At 39.7% G+C, this 17059-nt stretch overlaps 1 protein-coding gene across 6 annotated transcripts in view; it reads right to left on the bottom strand.

Annotated features, from left to right (window-relative positions):
• The window catches only part of LOC140978933 (uncharacterized), a 52268-nt gene that overhangs the window by 16014 nt on the left and 19195 nt on the right, over positions 1-17059 (bottom strand). For 5 of the 6 annotated variants that reach the window (XM_073444166.1, XM_073444168.1, XM_073444169.1 and 2 more), the window contains 10 exons: positions 13295-13409; positions 12981-13063; positions 12208-12419; positions 11980-12124; positions 11310-11392; positions 10820-11026; positions 3401-3757; positions 3068-3239; positions 2665-2856; positions 2302-2499 (listed from right to left, as the gene is read on the bottom strand). In XM_073444166.1, coding sequence (XP_073300267.1) covers positions 2302-2499; positions 2665-2856; positions 3068-3239; positions 3401-3757; positions 10820-11026; positions 11310-11392; positions 11980-12124; positions 12208-12419; positions 12981-13063; positions 13295-13409 — 1764 coding nt within the window. The remainder of the gene's footprint in view (positions 1-2301; positions 2500-2664; positions 2857-3067; positions 3240-3400; positions 3758-10819; positions 11027-11309; positions 11393-11979; positions 12125-12207; positions 12420-12980; positions 13064-13294; positions 13410-17059) is intronic. The other variant, XM_073444170.1, reaches the window with a different exon arrangement.

The raw sequence follows: 17059 nt of genomic DNA, 5'->3' as shown, positions 1-17059 counted from the left end.
TTACACTGCTTTTCCTCGACTTCTCTAGAGTTCTAGCTATATACTTTAGGTTTTCTGGCCAGTTTATAGGGCAGTGTAGTGTTGGGAAGCTTTGGAGCTAGTGTCGACTCGATGAGGGGTCGATGAACTAGGACACGCAGATTGAGACGTCATGAGCGGGCTGACGACGGACGCATGTATAATCCTAAAAACTTAAATAGTGATTTAAGGATCATTATGAAGAACATTGAAACATGTTTAGTAATTCTAGATCTGGCATGATAGTAATTTCAATATGTTGGTATGGTCTAGGTTCAGACGAGAGAACTTTCTATCAGATTGTTTGTGAGGTACGTGATGTACTGACTGAGATATCCAAGCGTAGTATACACACTTATATCCTGCATATTTATCAGTCGCATGATACATGTTTTACTATTTTGACATATTATGCATGACATAGCACGTTGGACCTGATATATTTTGAGATATACCTCGTTTGTTGGGGCTGTTCAGCCCTATTCTGTATCGTAGACGATTGGGTATCGAGAGCTACAATGTCCCAAGAGACCCGCAGGCTCTGATGACCCTAGACATTGTAGGTTCACGTCTTAATGATTATGAGAGCCAAAGCATGTCTAAGGCAGATCAGAGACTACATACTCAGGCGCCTCTAGACTGAGCATTAGATTTTTGACTTGATACTTGATATCCGAGCATATTGCATCACATGCATCATATCAGTTTGTATACTCGTACATTCTCGTATCGGGGGACTGTCGTTAACGTCCTTGTTTTCATCTTGGACACCTCATTCCACGGAGCAGGTATTAGGTTGGACGGTTAGGACGGCCAGGGCAGTGGCTATAGCAGTTAGCTTTTCGATGGTGATCCAGTAGAGATTTTATTTGGTTTCTCGTATTCTCATGCATGATTATTTCGATCTGGTTGTATTAACGATTAAGACTGAGATATAAGGGCTGAACTCTCGAGGTCAACTTTTTGGTCGGTTATTTCGTTTTGCATTACAAATCAATGAGCCTCTTCTCTCCTAATTTCAGAAAAAACTTCACATATAGTGGGCAGAGGCTTGCCCACAGAATCCAGCCTCTAACCTCATCGAGTTCTTTGTTTAGGCCAGCCAAGAAAACAAAAACTCTACTCCTTTCAACCTTCTTCTTGTACCTAGAGCTGTCATTAGGATTTCTCATTTTTCTTCAAACATATCCAATTCCAGCCACAAAATCATCACTTCATTGTAATATGTGTTTACATTTTTGTTACCTTGTTGCATCCTCCACATCTTTGTGTTTAATTCGAATAAGTGGGAATGATTTTCAAGATCCGAATATGTCTCCTTTATCGCTTCCCAAACGTCACAGGCAGTGTGCAAAAATAGGAAGGGCTTTCTCACATTAGGTTCCATGGATTTAATAAGCCAAGCAGTGATCATGGAGTCTTCCGAGCGTCATTGGAGATATTTTGGATCATCGATGGCTGGAGATTTTGATTCCCCGGTCAAGAAGCCCAATTTTCACTTTCTGTTAATCACTAGCCAGACAAATTGAGCCCATCCCAAGTAGTTTCTGCCATTCAATTTATGAATGGTAATTTGCAGAGAAGTTTCAGAAATTGGCATCGTCTGTGATGGTTGCGAAACCGTCCTTGTTGAAGTAACTCAGCATCGCTGTTGGATGTTCGAGAGCTTGAGCCCATCATCTCTGTTTTATAGTCCATTTTATTCCTGATGTTTCTGGGCCCTTTTTTAAATAATGAGATGCTGGGCTTATTGGGATAAAGCAACAGGTTGCATCTTGCAGCAGAAGAAAACCAGCGTCATTTGTGCAAAGAAATTGGCAGCGTAACACATAAGAAGCGCGGAAGAAGTGCAACACAACGCTGGGTAGGGTTCTGTGTTTTTCAGGAAGACCGAGAACATCCAATTGAAGGGCTCTGCGGGTGCTTTGCAAATTTGCAAAGCCTAGTTTTTTTTTATTGAGCCGTGGCTCTTGATACCTTCTCGAATAGAGAAGGAGAAAACATGGGTAAGAAAATATTATTTTATATTATTCATCGGTTAAAGATGTGTACAATGGCCAAAAAAGAGTAATTCATGGAACAATTCCAGCCTAAATAGTAGTGACAATTTCTGATTTTATGGTAAATTGCTACTTTACAAAAAATAAAAATTCCAAATTTATCGACATTTCTTTAACTTTTAAGATAACAATAGGTTCCCGGTTATATACAGACAAAATAAGGAAGTTGCACGAGCACTTGAGACATTGGGAGAGAAGGAAGGAAGCTAGGAAGAAAGAGTACCTTTGTCTCAGCAGTTAAGTTCCATATTACAAAATTTGCAGACGCAAAACCAATTGCATAGTTGCCAAAGGTAGAATCATCAAATTGCTCAGCTGCTCGGATGACACTTAGTTCTTTCACTTGTTTCATCCCTAGAAATTCCAAATTAAGAAGATGTTTGTCATGCTTCAAGTAGCATATACATCCATCTGCTCCAGTCTGTGGACGAAAAGCAAAAAGGGGAATAACCTAGAGAATCAAATTCCCACACACCAGTGAAAAATAAATGTACAACATTTATATCTCACACGCAAGACCGCAAGAATAATATAATATTCTTAAATTCGTGATATTCAGTATCAGGACTGCAGAATCATGCCATACCGAACGTATTTCCACTTGATCATAACAAAAACCTGCAACAGAAACACTGCATACACTTGATACTCCATGGGCTCCCTTGAAATAGTTCACTGGAGATATGTCTATATCTGCAGCAGCCGAGTGACCACTCAGTTCTCTCCTTGGCAAAGAGAACAGTAGCAAATTACCGCGTATGTCCCCACAAACTAGCACCTGTAGACAATTAAGATATCAACGTGGAAAAATATATCGTAGATAGTAGCATGCGCCCATGTTTTCATGTTTAGGCATCCCAGTAGAGGCCATTATACATGTAGCATTCATAGGATGTGACATAGTAATTAAACTGAAAAAACTAACCCCTTCCATAAACGATGGGGCATAATATCACCAAAAACTGACGGGGAAATGAAAGAAAAGTCACCTTGTCATCAAATGAGACATCCACACACATTATTCGCAATCCAAAGCATGAAACAAATTCTGCAAACAAGCACACATCATAACTTCTTGCACCATTGAGAATCGGAAAAGGCATCTTTTGGTATATACTCCAGAGCTTCAATCTACCTCCATGATCAGTGGTGAAGACGAACCTGGGTAACAGAGTTACCAAAGAAATAAAGTCCAATATTTTCAATGTATTAATCAAAATAAAGAACATTGTGATCAACATTAATCCTTTATATGCTTGACATTTGAAGAAAAGCAAATATTGACTCATCTCAAAATCTGCCAGTAATTAAATTATCAATACCTATTTTTTACAGACCGGCACCAAAAGATACCCAAGAGATGTCTCTCCTCTTCAGCAGACCAACTAAAATTAAGTTCAACATTTGGCCCTGAAACACATCCAACAACCAGGACAACTGTCATAGTTCCTTTACCATCTCCAACAGCAACCCAATCTTCAAATCCACCAGAGAGGTCCGAACAGTTTGATAACAAGTCCATGCAAATGATAGGCGCCTCCTCACCGATATGCACAAGTTCAGTCCATTTGACGGCCCCATCGTTACACAGACAGGCGTGATACAGATAACCATTATTGGTTGCAACATAAAGAGAATCTTCACGCGAGAAATGCAAGCATCGCACATATTCACTTTTGCTGCAACAACACATAGGAGGTAAGAAGTATCGATGTGAGGGTGTAGCGACAGCAGAATAAAAGCACCAATATATCAGAGTGTAGTTTTAGAACTAATTATACAGAAATGGAAAAGGAAAGGGCATGAAACTGTTGCCTATATAATTATAAACTCATAAAATAGCTCGTGTATAGAATCATGAAAGAGCTCAAGTTAAATTGAAAGAGCGTTTTTAAACTCCGAAACAAATACTTAACAGAAACAAAAAGGTTTGATTGTATTTGTGCATAACATCATAGTTTTTTTTATAAGAAACGATATTTTATTAACAATATAATAAGAGTTAATTACAATCAGTGGACTAGTGGTCCACTTTCAACAGAAAGTACATAATATCAATGATCTATTAATGATACACATAAAGCTCAATCTCTCAATATATCTGAGATCGACACGTCTTAAATTCATCATGAGTGTCAATCCACATAGCAACTTTGATCTTGATTTTATCCCAGCACTCGTCTCTATTGTCTTCCGAATCTTCAAAAATTCTTCGATTTCTTTCTAGTTATACTGTCCAACATATGCCTTGAACCACCACTTGCCAAAAAGTTCTTCGTCTCCTACCAGTTAATTGTCCTAGATCTATAGCGAATAAATCATTCGTTGACTTAGGCACCACCCAAGCCAAGTCCATTTCTTTCAAAGCTCTAGCCCACAAGCGGCTCATGAATGCACATTGAATTAGCATATGATCATGTGTTTTCGTATCATTCCTACACAAACACACACCAATTGGGGCTCATAGCAATTGAGGGCCACTTTTTTTGCATCATCTCCGAGGTCGGCAGCTTACCCAGAATCGTTGTCCACGAGAATACCTGAATCTTTGTTGAAACCGGGACCTTCCAAAAAAACACGGAAATAAGGAAAACGGGAAAGCAACTTTGGGCAAAAAACTCAAAAAAGATTTTACTGAGAAAAGACAATAAAGATCCCCACTCTGCACTCGATAGTCATCTACCCCTTCAATAAATCTAAGCCTATCTAACAAACCTAATAACTCAGTCAACTCTAAAAACTCCTCATCTCTCACAGTCTTTCGAAAATGCAAATCCCATGATTGGGAAGGCGACGAATTGTCAAAGTGAACAAAGTGTGATATAGGTAAATTATGAACTGCGGATAGCTGAAATAAAGCAGGAAAAAGGTTTTTAAAGGAATAATTCCCCCACCAACTATATTCCCAAAATCTTGCCTTGAAATAACACCATAGTTGTAATAGGCGCAAAGTGTTATCGGAACCCGAGGCGCAAGGTGAGGCGCGCGCCTATCGAAGCAAGGTGCACTGTTTATTTTTAGAAAGATATATTTATCTACTATTATTCTATGGTGAAAATACTACTATTTATACAATTACGGCTATTAATCTTCGCACAGATATATTATATGGCAAAAATATATTTATCGACCACTATTATATGGCAAAAATAAAATTTTAGAAAAATATATTTAGCGACTACTATTTTATGGCAGAAATACATATTTTCAATATGCAGTAATTAATCGAAACTTTCATTATTGGCAGATCTCTTCTTACTTTTATTTTTCTTATCTATTTTATTGGAATTTTATTTGAGTATGTTATAAGAGAATCTGCCATTACCAACAGATTTTTTCCTTACTTTTATATTTCTTTCTTAAGTAGTTAGTGTAGGAATTTTCTCCATTAATTTGTCTTGTCAATCAATTTAGATCCTAGTTTATAGCTGCAAGACAACAACCTATCTCTATATATGTATTTTTCGAATATTTTAGGGAATAAAGCCTTAATAAGATTTAAAAAAGGAACTTAATGCCTTTCCACAAGAATGCCTGGAAAGCTCGAAATAAAGCCTCGATAAGATTAAAAAATGTAACTTAATTCCTTTCCTTGAGCGAGCCTAAGAAAGCTTCCGAGGTGCGCTCGAATATTTTAGGAAATAAAGCCTTCAATTAAATTAAAAAAAGTAAACAATTAATGTATTTCCTCAGGTGTGCCAGAGAAAAGCTTCCCAGGCAAGTCCAGGCGCGTGCTTGGGTGCATATCCAAGCGCGGTAGTCTCGCCTAGTGGCACCTCTCACCTTTACAACTACACATAACACTATCAAAACACATCATAAACAACTCAAAAAACCTCACCGAAGGCATTCACTGGCCTAAAATTTCCCAACTAATAAATCCAAACATAATATACAAAATCCGGCAAAAAAAGGCAATCTTGCTCTAATCACGCCAGAGTAAGATAGCAGCATCAATGAACACAGACACTTCAATAGAATAAGTATTATATGCTTCAACGGAGTTGATAATTGATTTGGTGGGTTGATCATTGAAGAATTTGATAAACTGAATTCTTAAATTTTATTAATGTCAAACAGAGTATAAATACAAGGAACAGAGATATGGAAATATCATAAAACTAAGAAACAGAATCAAATAAAATCAGGAACAAAATAAAACTAAATCAAATCTAGGATTCTAATCTTAATAAAAGCAAACTAAATATTACGTATCTCTCTCCTAACTTTTAATAATTCGACACTCCCCCTCAAGTTGGGACGTACGGTCATGATGAACAGGGTCTTTAGCAATGCTAATCGCAGCTTGATTATCGCACTTGAGGATCACAGACTCATGGTACGGCATCTTCAATTCGGTCATCATTCTTCTAATCCATATCCCTTCACACGTAGCTAAGGACAACGCCCGAAACTCAGCTTCAGCACTGCTTCTTGACACAACGTGTTGCTTCTTGCTCCTCCAAGTCACCAAATTTCCCCATACGAAGGAACAGTAACCTGTAGTAGATCTTCGGTCAAAACGACTTCCTGCCCAATCAGCATCCGAAAACATAATGATGTTACGATCATCATGTTTCTGAAATAAAATCCCTTTTCCGGGAGACTTCTTCAGATACTGAAGTATGCGGTAGACTGCATCCATGTGGCATTGCTTCGGATTATGCATGAACTGATTTACGTAGCTAACCGCGAAGCCAATGTCTGGTCGTGTGTGCGACAAATAGATCAATCGTCCCACCAACCGTTGATACCGTTCTTTTTCGACGGGATCTCTTTCGGGTACACGTTCAGCCTCTCGAGTCGATACCATTGGTGTGCTTGCAGGTTTACAACCGAGCATCCCAGTATCGCTAAGTAGATCGAGTACATGTTTCCGTTGAGAAACGGATATGCCCTTCTTTGAAAGGGTAATTTCCATACCTAGAAAGTAGCGGAGAGGTCCCAAATCCTTCACCTCAAACGTCCGAGCCAACATAACCTTGATACTACTGATTTCCTCTTCATCATCTCCAGTTAATATAATGTCATCCACATACACAATAAGGATGGCAATTCTATTATCTTGAGAATGTTTAACAAAGAGCGTATGATCCGTTTGGCACTGGACAAACCCCTGGTCTTTAACCACCGTGGAAAACTTTCCAAACCACACTCTCGGCGATTGTTTGAGACCGTAGATGAACTTATGTAGTCTGCACACTTGATTCCCTGGTTTATTCGGAACCACTAAACCGGCGGGAACTTCCATATACACTTCTTCCTCTAGGTCCCCATTAAGAAATGCATTCTTAATGTCCAATTGATGTAATTTCCAATCGAGATTCGCTGCTAAGGAGAGGAGGATCCGGACAGTATTGAGTTTTGCAACCGGTGCAAATGTCTCTTCATAATCGATCCCATAAGACTAAGTAAACCCACGAGCCACTAATCGAGCTTTCAATCTCTCAACACTTCCATCAGCGTTAAACTTCACCGTAAAAATCCATTTAAAACTCACCGCTCTTTTACCAGGTGGCAATTCGGTAATCGACCACGTACCATTCCTTCCTAGAGACGTGAGTTCGGATTTCACTGCTTCAGCCCAACCCGGATGCAGAAGTGCTTCCTGTATGGTATTCGGAATGTAGATATTATCCAGCTTCGTGACATATGCTCGGTAGGACTGGGAGAGACGTCCGTAGGAGACCCACCTATCAATCGGATGGTTAGTGCATGTACGAGTACCTTTCCGTAGAGCTATAGGCAAGTATTCCAGATTCTGATTCTGAGGGGCTGGAGTCGGAGCGCTTAGTGTAGTTGTCTCCGGAATTGGGATCGGTGTAGTGGTATCTTCAGCAGCAAGTGTAGGATGTGCTGAGCTTCACACTCCCCCTGACCTCGTCGCCACTGACCTCGCGTATTAGATTGGAGGTTTGGCGAGATGGGTGGACTAACATGGGTTTCTGTAGCTGGTGGGTTTGGGTTCGGTGGGACAATAGGTGTAGTTGACTCAGGTGGTTCAGGATCAAGAAGGATTTTACAAAACGGGACTTCGATTGTAGATTTTCTCCCCTTTAAGGACAGTTTTGGGGTAATATGAAGTATCCTCAAAAAAGTTAACATCCATAGTTGTGAATATTTTTCAAGAGACGGGGCAGTAACATTTGTATCCTTTTTTGTTAGAGGGGTACCCTATGAATACACACTTGGTAGCCCGAGGATCAAGCTTACTACGGGAATGAGGGTAGATGCGAACGAAAGCGGTGCAACCAAATATTTTTGGTGGGAGATGAGACGATAATGTACTAATATGTGGGAACTGGACGATAGGGTTTGAAAAAGGGTGACATACCGCACGACCAGGGACGGGAGCCGATTGATAAGATAGGCAGCAGTCAAAACAGCCTCTCCCCACAGGTATTTCGGCACATTCATGGAGAATAGTTGGGAACGTGCGACCTCTAAAAGGTGACGGTTTTTTCTTTCAGCAATCCCGTTTTGTTGCGGTGTGTCGACGCAAGAGCTGATTTGGACAATGCCCTGATTGGTGAAATAGGATCCTAAGGTGGTGTTGAAGTAGTCACGGGCATTATCAGACTTGAGACGAATACGGGTATTGAATTGTGTTTGGATCATAGTGTTAAAGGCTGGAAATATATGGGCGAGATCAGATTTGTCCCTCATAAGAAAGACCCATGTAAGGCGGGTATGATCGTCGATGAAGGTGACGAACCACCGGGCTCCATTTATATTGGGTACCCGAGATGCGCCCCAAATGTCACTGTGGATGAGTGAAAATAGTTGAGAAGGTTTGTATGGGATAGGATTATATGAGACCCGAGTGTGTGTTGCAAGTTGAAAGATATCACAATGAAAAAACCTCGACTTTTTATTAACGAATAAATTCGGATACAATTTTTCAAGATAAAAGAAAGTTGGATGACCTAACTGAAAGTGTAAGCGCATAATGAAAACCAAAACTAGAATTTGAACAGGAATGGGAGCGAGACTCGAGGCTAGATAGACTTGTATTGAGGAAATAGAGGCCTGAGCACATCCTAGCACTGCCAATCGTCTTCATCGATCCCAACTCCTGGAAAAAACACACGTTATTGGAAAAATTAGCCGAGCACTGTTCATCGGTTGTCAATTTACTAATGGACAATAAATTGCAATCCAAAGAAGGAACATGCAACACAGATTTAAGAGTAAGGTCGGAGGAAATCTGTACGGATCCGAAACCAGCAATCCGGGTCTTGGTACCATCCGCAATCCGAACATGGAGAGAGTCGGTATTGGGTTGGTATGTTGTAAAGAGATTCCGGTTGCCGGTCATATGGTCGGAGGCACCCGAGTCGACAATCCAAGAACACGAGAACTGCTGAGCGGAAATTAGAGCAAGAACTTCTGTACCTTTGGTAGCGTGAAGGCTGGTGGATTTAGATCCAGTAGCATGTTGCGCTAAGGTTGCAGAAATGATTTGTTGCCGTGCTTCAATCGGTTGAGGAGAGAACGGACTGTCGTTGGCCTGGTCGCCTGAGGGCTGAACTGAGAGGCCGCGGTTGGTCTTGGCAGTCGGAGGACGGGAGGATTTCCAATCAGAAGGTTTGCCTTGGAGAACCCAGCAAGTGTTCTTCCTGTGCCCTGGTTTGGAACAGTGCTCACATGTTGGCCGTGACTTACGCCTCTCTTGTTGAGTTGCTCCAATAGCACTGAGTGAAGACCGAGGAGCGCAGAACCATCAACCGAGGTAGAATGTGGTCCCATCATGACCTTCTTGCGGCTTTCTTCGCGGCGAATCTCAGCAAAAGCTTCTCGAAGACCCAAGAATGGCTTGGCACTCATTACTCTGCCTCGAACATCATCTAGTTCTTTGTTGAGACCGAGTAGAAACTTGAAGGTGCGCTTCTGCGATAGCGCTGACCATCTTCCGGACACTTCCAAGCGTGGGTTTCAAAAACATCAAGTTGTTGCCATTGTTTGGTGAGGGCATTATAGTACTGGGTGACACTGAGTTCTCCCTGCCGGAGGTCGTGAAGGGCTGATTCAATAGCCGACAGTTCCGAGGTGTTATCGGAACTTGAATACGTCTCACGGACTGCCTCCCAAACATCTTTAGCAGTCTCGTAGAGAAGGAAATTCTCACCTACTTCCAAACTCATGGAATTGATGAGCCATGACATGATTAAGTGATTCTCTGTCTTCCACTTCTTATAGCCGGCATCAGTCTTTGCTGGGGCTTCAATTTCTCCGGTGAGGTACTCTTCTTTGCCACGTCCACAGATGAACATTCTTACGGATTGGGACCATTGCAAGTAGTTCGGACCTGTAAGGCAGTGAGGAGTGATAAAGAGAGAGTTATTGGAAGGGTTGGGATTCAGCTCAAGGATATCGGATTTTTCCTCCGAAGAGGTTCCTGTGGCGAAACCGTGTTTTACCATTATAGCTCTGATACCATAAAGAATTTGATAAACTGAATTCTTAAATTTTTTTAATGTCAAACAGAGTATAAATACAAGGAACAAAGATAAGGAAATATCCTAAAACTAGGAAACATAATCAAATAAAATCAGTAACAAAATAAAACTAAATCAAATCTAGGATTCTAATCTTAATAAAAGGAAACTAAATATTACATATCTCTCTCCTAACTTTTAATAATTCGACAATCATCATTTCAACACTTACTTTACAATACAAATATGATTTAAGTGCATGAGAAATGTCTAGAACTTTGATAACCAGATTAAAAATTATACCTGTCAGTGAGGCCAGCATGCCCAGAAGAATTGGGTATTGAAAGAGCCAAGAGTTTCTTCCCCACACTGAAATCCTCTGTGACCATGGTAGCATCCGAACCTTTATGAGATTTGTAAAGATGGCGGACTTTTATGGCAGAATCGAAACCAGCTGTGATAAGAATCGAAGAGCTGGGTTCATACAAACAACGCCATACTCCCCTCCCACTGTAAAAATAACAATAGGAATCTAAGGTTGGTTGATGAGTCTAATTATTAAGTATCGAGTGAACAAGTAGATGCCAGTCCCGACAAACTTCTTTCACAAAATCAAACAAAACAATGAAATTTGACTTAAAGAGCATGATGTGTTGAGAATACTTGAGGTGCAATAAATTTAAATGCTTTGCACGAAGAATAAAATAGATGAATTGATTATAGATAAAACAAATAAAGGACCATGAATAGGTATCCATAACAACCAAGTTTTAATCAAAATTGCAAAACTTACGTATGCTCCTTGATCACATTAAGTTCTCTACCATCGTGATCCCAGACTCGGCATGTGCAGTCCTCACCAGCGGTGATGATGAACTGAATCCAATTAAATAAGTAAATAAATCTGGACTATAAAAATCCTTTGCTCCATATGCAAAATGTAAGTAATTAAATCATGAAGTTATTGCGTCCAGTTTGCTTCCTACTGCTAGAAGCTTTTATGCAGTACAACAAAGACCCAACTGATTGAGTTCAAACTACAGGCTGGGCACACTTGAACACCCCCAGCCAAGCCTCCTTGGTCAATTCCTTTGCTAAGCCCGTTCATATACTCTCCTAACCACGAGATATGAATGCTTATGACACAAATTTTCAATTTGAAATGTCACTTAATAAACTTACTTCGGTCAAATCCAGAACATACAAGAATTTTGGCTTACTTTCTTGATGCAAAATAAAAACACAAGAGTCAACGCAATAAGAATAAATAATATGAATGTCAGTGAAAGGCTATTGAATTCACACAATATGAAAAAGAAAAGAAATTGAAAGGTGTAAAAAAGTACTGAGGTAACTCGTTAAAGGAGTTCATACATTGTAAAGATATACTTTTCGCGGCAACCATGATACAAATAAGTAATTTTTTCATACAGGAAATCATAGATTTATAACCGCAAACTTACAGAGTCAAATATACAACAGTCCCAAATTCTGGCATTGTGGCCAAATAGAACAAGGCCTCCAGATTGATTGGCCCCATTCTGCACAGAACAGTCAGAACTAAATCCAAGAGGTCCTTTTTCCGCATGAATTTCCCAAATTCGAGAACTGCACAAATGAAGAGATCACATACGGATGTCATGGGTATCTAGCTCCTTGAATAGAGAGTATGAACCTAAGAGATTATATACCTACGATCATCAGAAACTGATACAAGTTTTGATCCATTAGAGAACCATGCAATTCTGAAGATTGAACCTTCATGTCCAATAAGCCTGGTAATGAGATAATCCTCGTACTCCACACCATGAAGCCGGGAGTCCTCATCGATCTGAATGAGGTCTTCGGCGCTATCTCCATGAATTGTGGCATATTTCTTCCAAACCACTTTCCATACAATAATCTGCCAATATCAAATAGATTCTCCGGCTTCACACTTAATAAGCTTTTTAACAAATGAAACTTGAAATAAAGAATTTTTATGCAACATAAAAATTCTTCAAAATACTGGAAGTCACAGCAATGAATGGTGGAAAAATTTATATTATGAACAAAGGGTACTGCAATGGGAGAAAGAGGTACATAGATAATTTGTAGCATAACTCACGCAAGCCCATTCATGAAATTTTTATCACAATGAAATTTCAATTTCTCAAGGCAAAAATTTGTGAGATCCACGTTGCAGAGATTTCTATGCAAAAGCATTGAATCTAACCCAGAGGCCTTGTAAGTACCTTCGAGATACCTAGGATGAAACTTGGGTGAACCCAAGAAGGCAAGAACTTAATTCAATGACAGTGGGAGAAAAAGGACAAGTTGGGGAAACAATAGAAAAACATAACTAAGTACATAACAACATAACTAAGTACATAACAATCTGAACATGAGGAAATGCATGTTGTCGCTTTCACAGAGAGGAGTTCATGGTCAGAATATAAGGATGAGGAAAAGGAAGGTAAGATACCTCATTGAAGATCGTACCAGATGCAATAAGGAGAGATTCAATTTCGTTCCCCATCATTCGCATGGAAAACAACAGGCACCTCTCTATAATTCAAATGGTTAGAGAAAAGAGTTAAGTGAATCTAAAAAGTATTATGTTAAGAAACTTAAAAACAATAAGGATTTATTAGCTTTCTTAATCAAATGTGTAGCTTCTAAATATCCTTTCGTTATGCCTCTTTGTTTGAATAGTAAAGCAGATGTTTCAACTTTTTTGGAATATCCATATATTGTAACTATATTTCAAAAATAAGAAAAATATTTTAACCAACTAACCTGAGCACTCAACTTCAAAAAGTATATCAACTCTTAAAATATCCCACAGGTGCAAAGAGTTGTCACTACACCCAACGGCAAGATAGGATGTCACCGAGCTTGAAGTTGCAGTATCCTAGTAGAATCAAAGCTTGTTAGAATTAAAAATATGTTAGCATAAATAATGAGTTGTAAATATTTGCTTAGTTGGCTAGTTAGCTGGTTATATGACCCAATTAGTATTTATAATTGACAGTCGGACATAACTGACTTCTTCTTCAAGAGATTAACATCAATGAATGAATTTTTCTCTCTCCTGGTTTCCTGAATTTTAATCAAATATGGTCGAATTTATAATTTGACATTGTATCAATTATCAACAGGAATTAACATCACTCCGATCAGTTAGATTATCATTGATTGATTATTGAATTTTTCTTCAATCAATTCTGCAGTCAAAATGTCAGGAGCTGACGAATACCAGCTCTTCAAGCTCCTCCAATGGCAAAACCGTGATGATGATCCACCAGGTCCCTATTTCCTCCATCACTCAGACAGCCTAGGGTCAATCCTCATCCACAGCTTCTTATGAGTGAAAATTATGCAGACCCAGTTAAAAACAAGATAGGGTTTATAGATGGATCAGCGAAGAAGCCTGAAGGAACTGATGTTGCTCTTCTTCTTGGATCACGAACAACAATGTCATGATACCATGGATGTTGAATTCAGTGTCCAAGGAGATTTCCACCAGCATCACATTCACAGAATCTACTGTGGACATTTGGATCGATCTTAGGGATCGATTTCAGCATAGCACCGAACCACATGTATTTCAATTACGCAGAGAACTAACCAATCTTCATCAAGATTCTGTCCGTGGGTATTTTTCGAAATTGAAAGCGTTATGAGAAGAGCTTAGTGATTACGGACCATCACAATCTTGTGACAAATATACGGAGGAATAAAGGATCTCAACGCGTGCTTTGCTGTTCCAAACCAAGTTCCAAAATTAAACTGAGGGAAGTTGTCCTTACTGCAACCCACATTATTCAAAACCTGGGGCAATCAAACCCCTATGCAAATTATTTTTTAGTTTTAACCTAATATTTGAACCAAAAATATTGTCACTCCTCGAGTCTTTGGTTGTCCTGGTTTTGTTCATGTGTCTAACCACAACAGAGGTAAATTAGATCCCTGAACAATCAAATGTGTCATTGTTTGGTGTTCTCCGACGCAAAAAGGCTACAAATGCTATCACCCACCTACCTGAAAATTTTACACCACTGCTGATGTTACACTTGAGATGGGCCAAATTTTTTTCTATCAACCTAATCATCAGGGGGGATCTAACTCTATTGGGGAAGATAAAGCTGAAGACTTATTCTTCCTTGACATACCCATCTCCCATACTCATCTCAGTCCAGTTTACCTTCACAAGAACCATCCTTGTAGCCCGAAATATCCCCACAATAACCTAACCCCGAACAGTTGAAACAGTCCCTACCAATGACATGCTTGACACTAGGAGGTATGCACAGGTGTACTCGAGAAAGAGAGATCCAGAATCTCATAATGTTCCAACCCGAAACTCAACTCCTACTCATGAAAATGAGGTATACACAAATTCGATTTCTTCTTCATCTGATTATAATTTCGCCAATGCCCTAAGAAAAGGGACGAGATTGCACTAAACATCCAAGGTATCCGTTGACCAAATCAGTGTTTTCCACAGGTTTTCTCCATCTAACAAAAGTTTCTTGGCCAACTTAAACGACATCCGAATTCCTAATACCTTATCTGAGGCTTTATCTGATGAGAAGTTGAGAGAAGCTATGAAAGTAGAGATGGAGGCACTTGAGATTCACAGAACTTGGGAAATCGTGGAGCTGCCACAAAATAAAACTGCAGTGGGATGCAAATTGATGTTTGAACCGAATTACGGATCAGACAGGCCACCAAAGGGATAACAGACGAGGTTGGTTGTTAATGGCTATATACAAACCAATGGAGTGCACTATCAAAAGACATTTTCATCGGTAGCTAAGATGAATATAGTGAGGGTTTTTTTTTTATAAGAAACTTGATATTATTAATAAATAAAGTTTTACAATACTAGCGGATAAGTGATCCGCACGAGGAAAAGTACCACAACTTAGAAAGTACTAGCCTACTAACATCATACCCATACATATTTCCAATCCCTAATCAAATCAGAAATAGGCAGATGTTGAAAATCTTTAATATTTATTGTCCAACTCGCAACCCTGAACTTGATCTTATCCCAGACTTCCTCTGCTGTCTCCGTATCCTCTTGAAATATTCTTTTATTTCTTTCTAACCATATAGACCAAAGCGTACAGTGTATGACAACGTGCCAGAAGCTCATAAATTTTCTGCTTGGAACTCCCCCCGACTCCATGATGATCATATCTGCCGCCTTCCTCGGAAGTACCCATTGAAAACCCAACTCACGCAGAACTTTTGTCCAAATATCTTTTGAGAAAGAGCAATGCACCAACAAGTGATCCTGATTTTCTTCTCGCTTCTTACATAAGGTGCACCAATGAGGGCATAACATACATAGAGGCCACCTTCTTTGAATCGAATCACAAGTGGGGAGTTTTCCCAGAGCCACAATCCACGCAAAAACCTGAACTTTATGAGGGATCGGTACTTTCCAGATTTTTTCGAAGTAAGGAAATAAGATAAAGATGAGAAAGGAAAGAAAAAATTATAAAAGGATCGAACAGAAAACTGACCTGAATGATCTCTCAACCAGACTCTAAAATCCCCCACTCCCCTCTCTAATCTAACCGAGTCTAAAACCCCTAAAAGGTTAGTGAACTCACCCACTTCGACCTCATTTAGCTGTCTTCTAAAACGGATGTCCCAATGAAAGGTATGATTGAGTCCACTAGAATGCGATACCAAGAAGCTGTTGATTGGTTTATTAGTAGTGGAGCAAATCCTAAAAATAGACGGAAAACGCTCTCTAAACGACTCCCCCCCTTTCAAACATCTTCCCAAAACCGAATTACATTACCCTCTCTTAACACCGCCCCAACCAATAGAAGAAAAACCGGGTAAGATCGAGAGATAAATTTCCACGGGCTTCTAAATGTTGTGTTCCCTGCAAACCCTGCATCCCACCCATTATCTTGGAGACCATAAATGCTTGTTATAACTTTTTTCCACAACGGCTCTCTTTCCACCGATCCTCTCCACCACCATTTCCCCAACAATGCTCTATTTCTTAAACAGATATTCCCCACACCCAATCCGCCTCTGTCCTTCGGTTTAGTGACCTGTTTCCATTCCACAACATGACAATGCGTGTCACCGTCTGCCCCATCCCACAGAAAATCCCTCATCAACTTTTCCATCAACTTCTCCACCCGTCCTGGCACTCTAAATAAGGACATGAAATAAGATGGCAAAGTGCTCAACACTGACTGTATCAGAACTAGCCGTCCCCCCTTGACAGGAAGGCTTTTTTCCATGAAGCTAATTTTCTTGCCATTTTTGATAACACCGGTTCCCAAAAGTTAAATTTTGTGGGATTACCTCCCAATGGAACCCCGAGGTACTTTATTGGCCAAATATCTTTTTTACATCCAATGTCGTTTGCCAAGGCATCAACTTCATCTTCCGGAAAATTAATTCCCAACACCACACTTTTTTCCAAATTTATTTTCAATCCCGATTGATTCTCGAAGCAGTTAAGTATATCCACTAATGCAATAATGTGCCTCTTCGACAGAACCAAAAACAATGTATCATCCGCAA

The sequence above is a fragment of the Primulina huaijiensis genome, chromosome 6, assembly GCF_012295235.1.
Source record: "Primulina huaijiensis isolate GDHJ02 chromosome 6, ASM1229523v2, whole genome shotgun sequence".
In the NCBI taxonomy this organism is placed as follows: Eukaryota; Viridiplantae; Streptophyta; class Magnoliopsida; order Lamiales; family Gesneriaceae; genus Primulina; species Primulina huaijiensis.
This window is presented reverse-complemented; position numbering and strand designations above follow the sequence as displayed.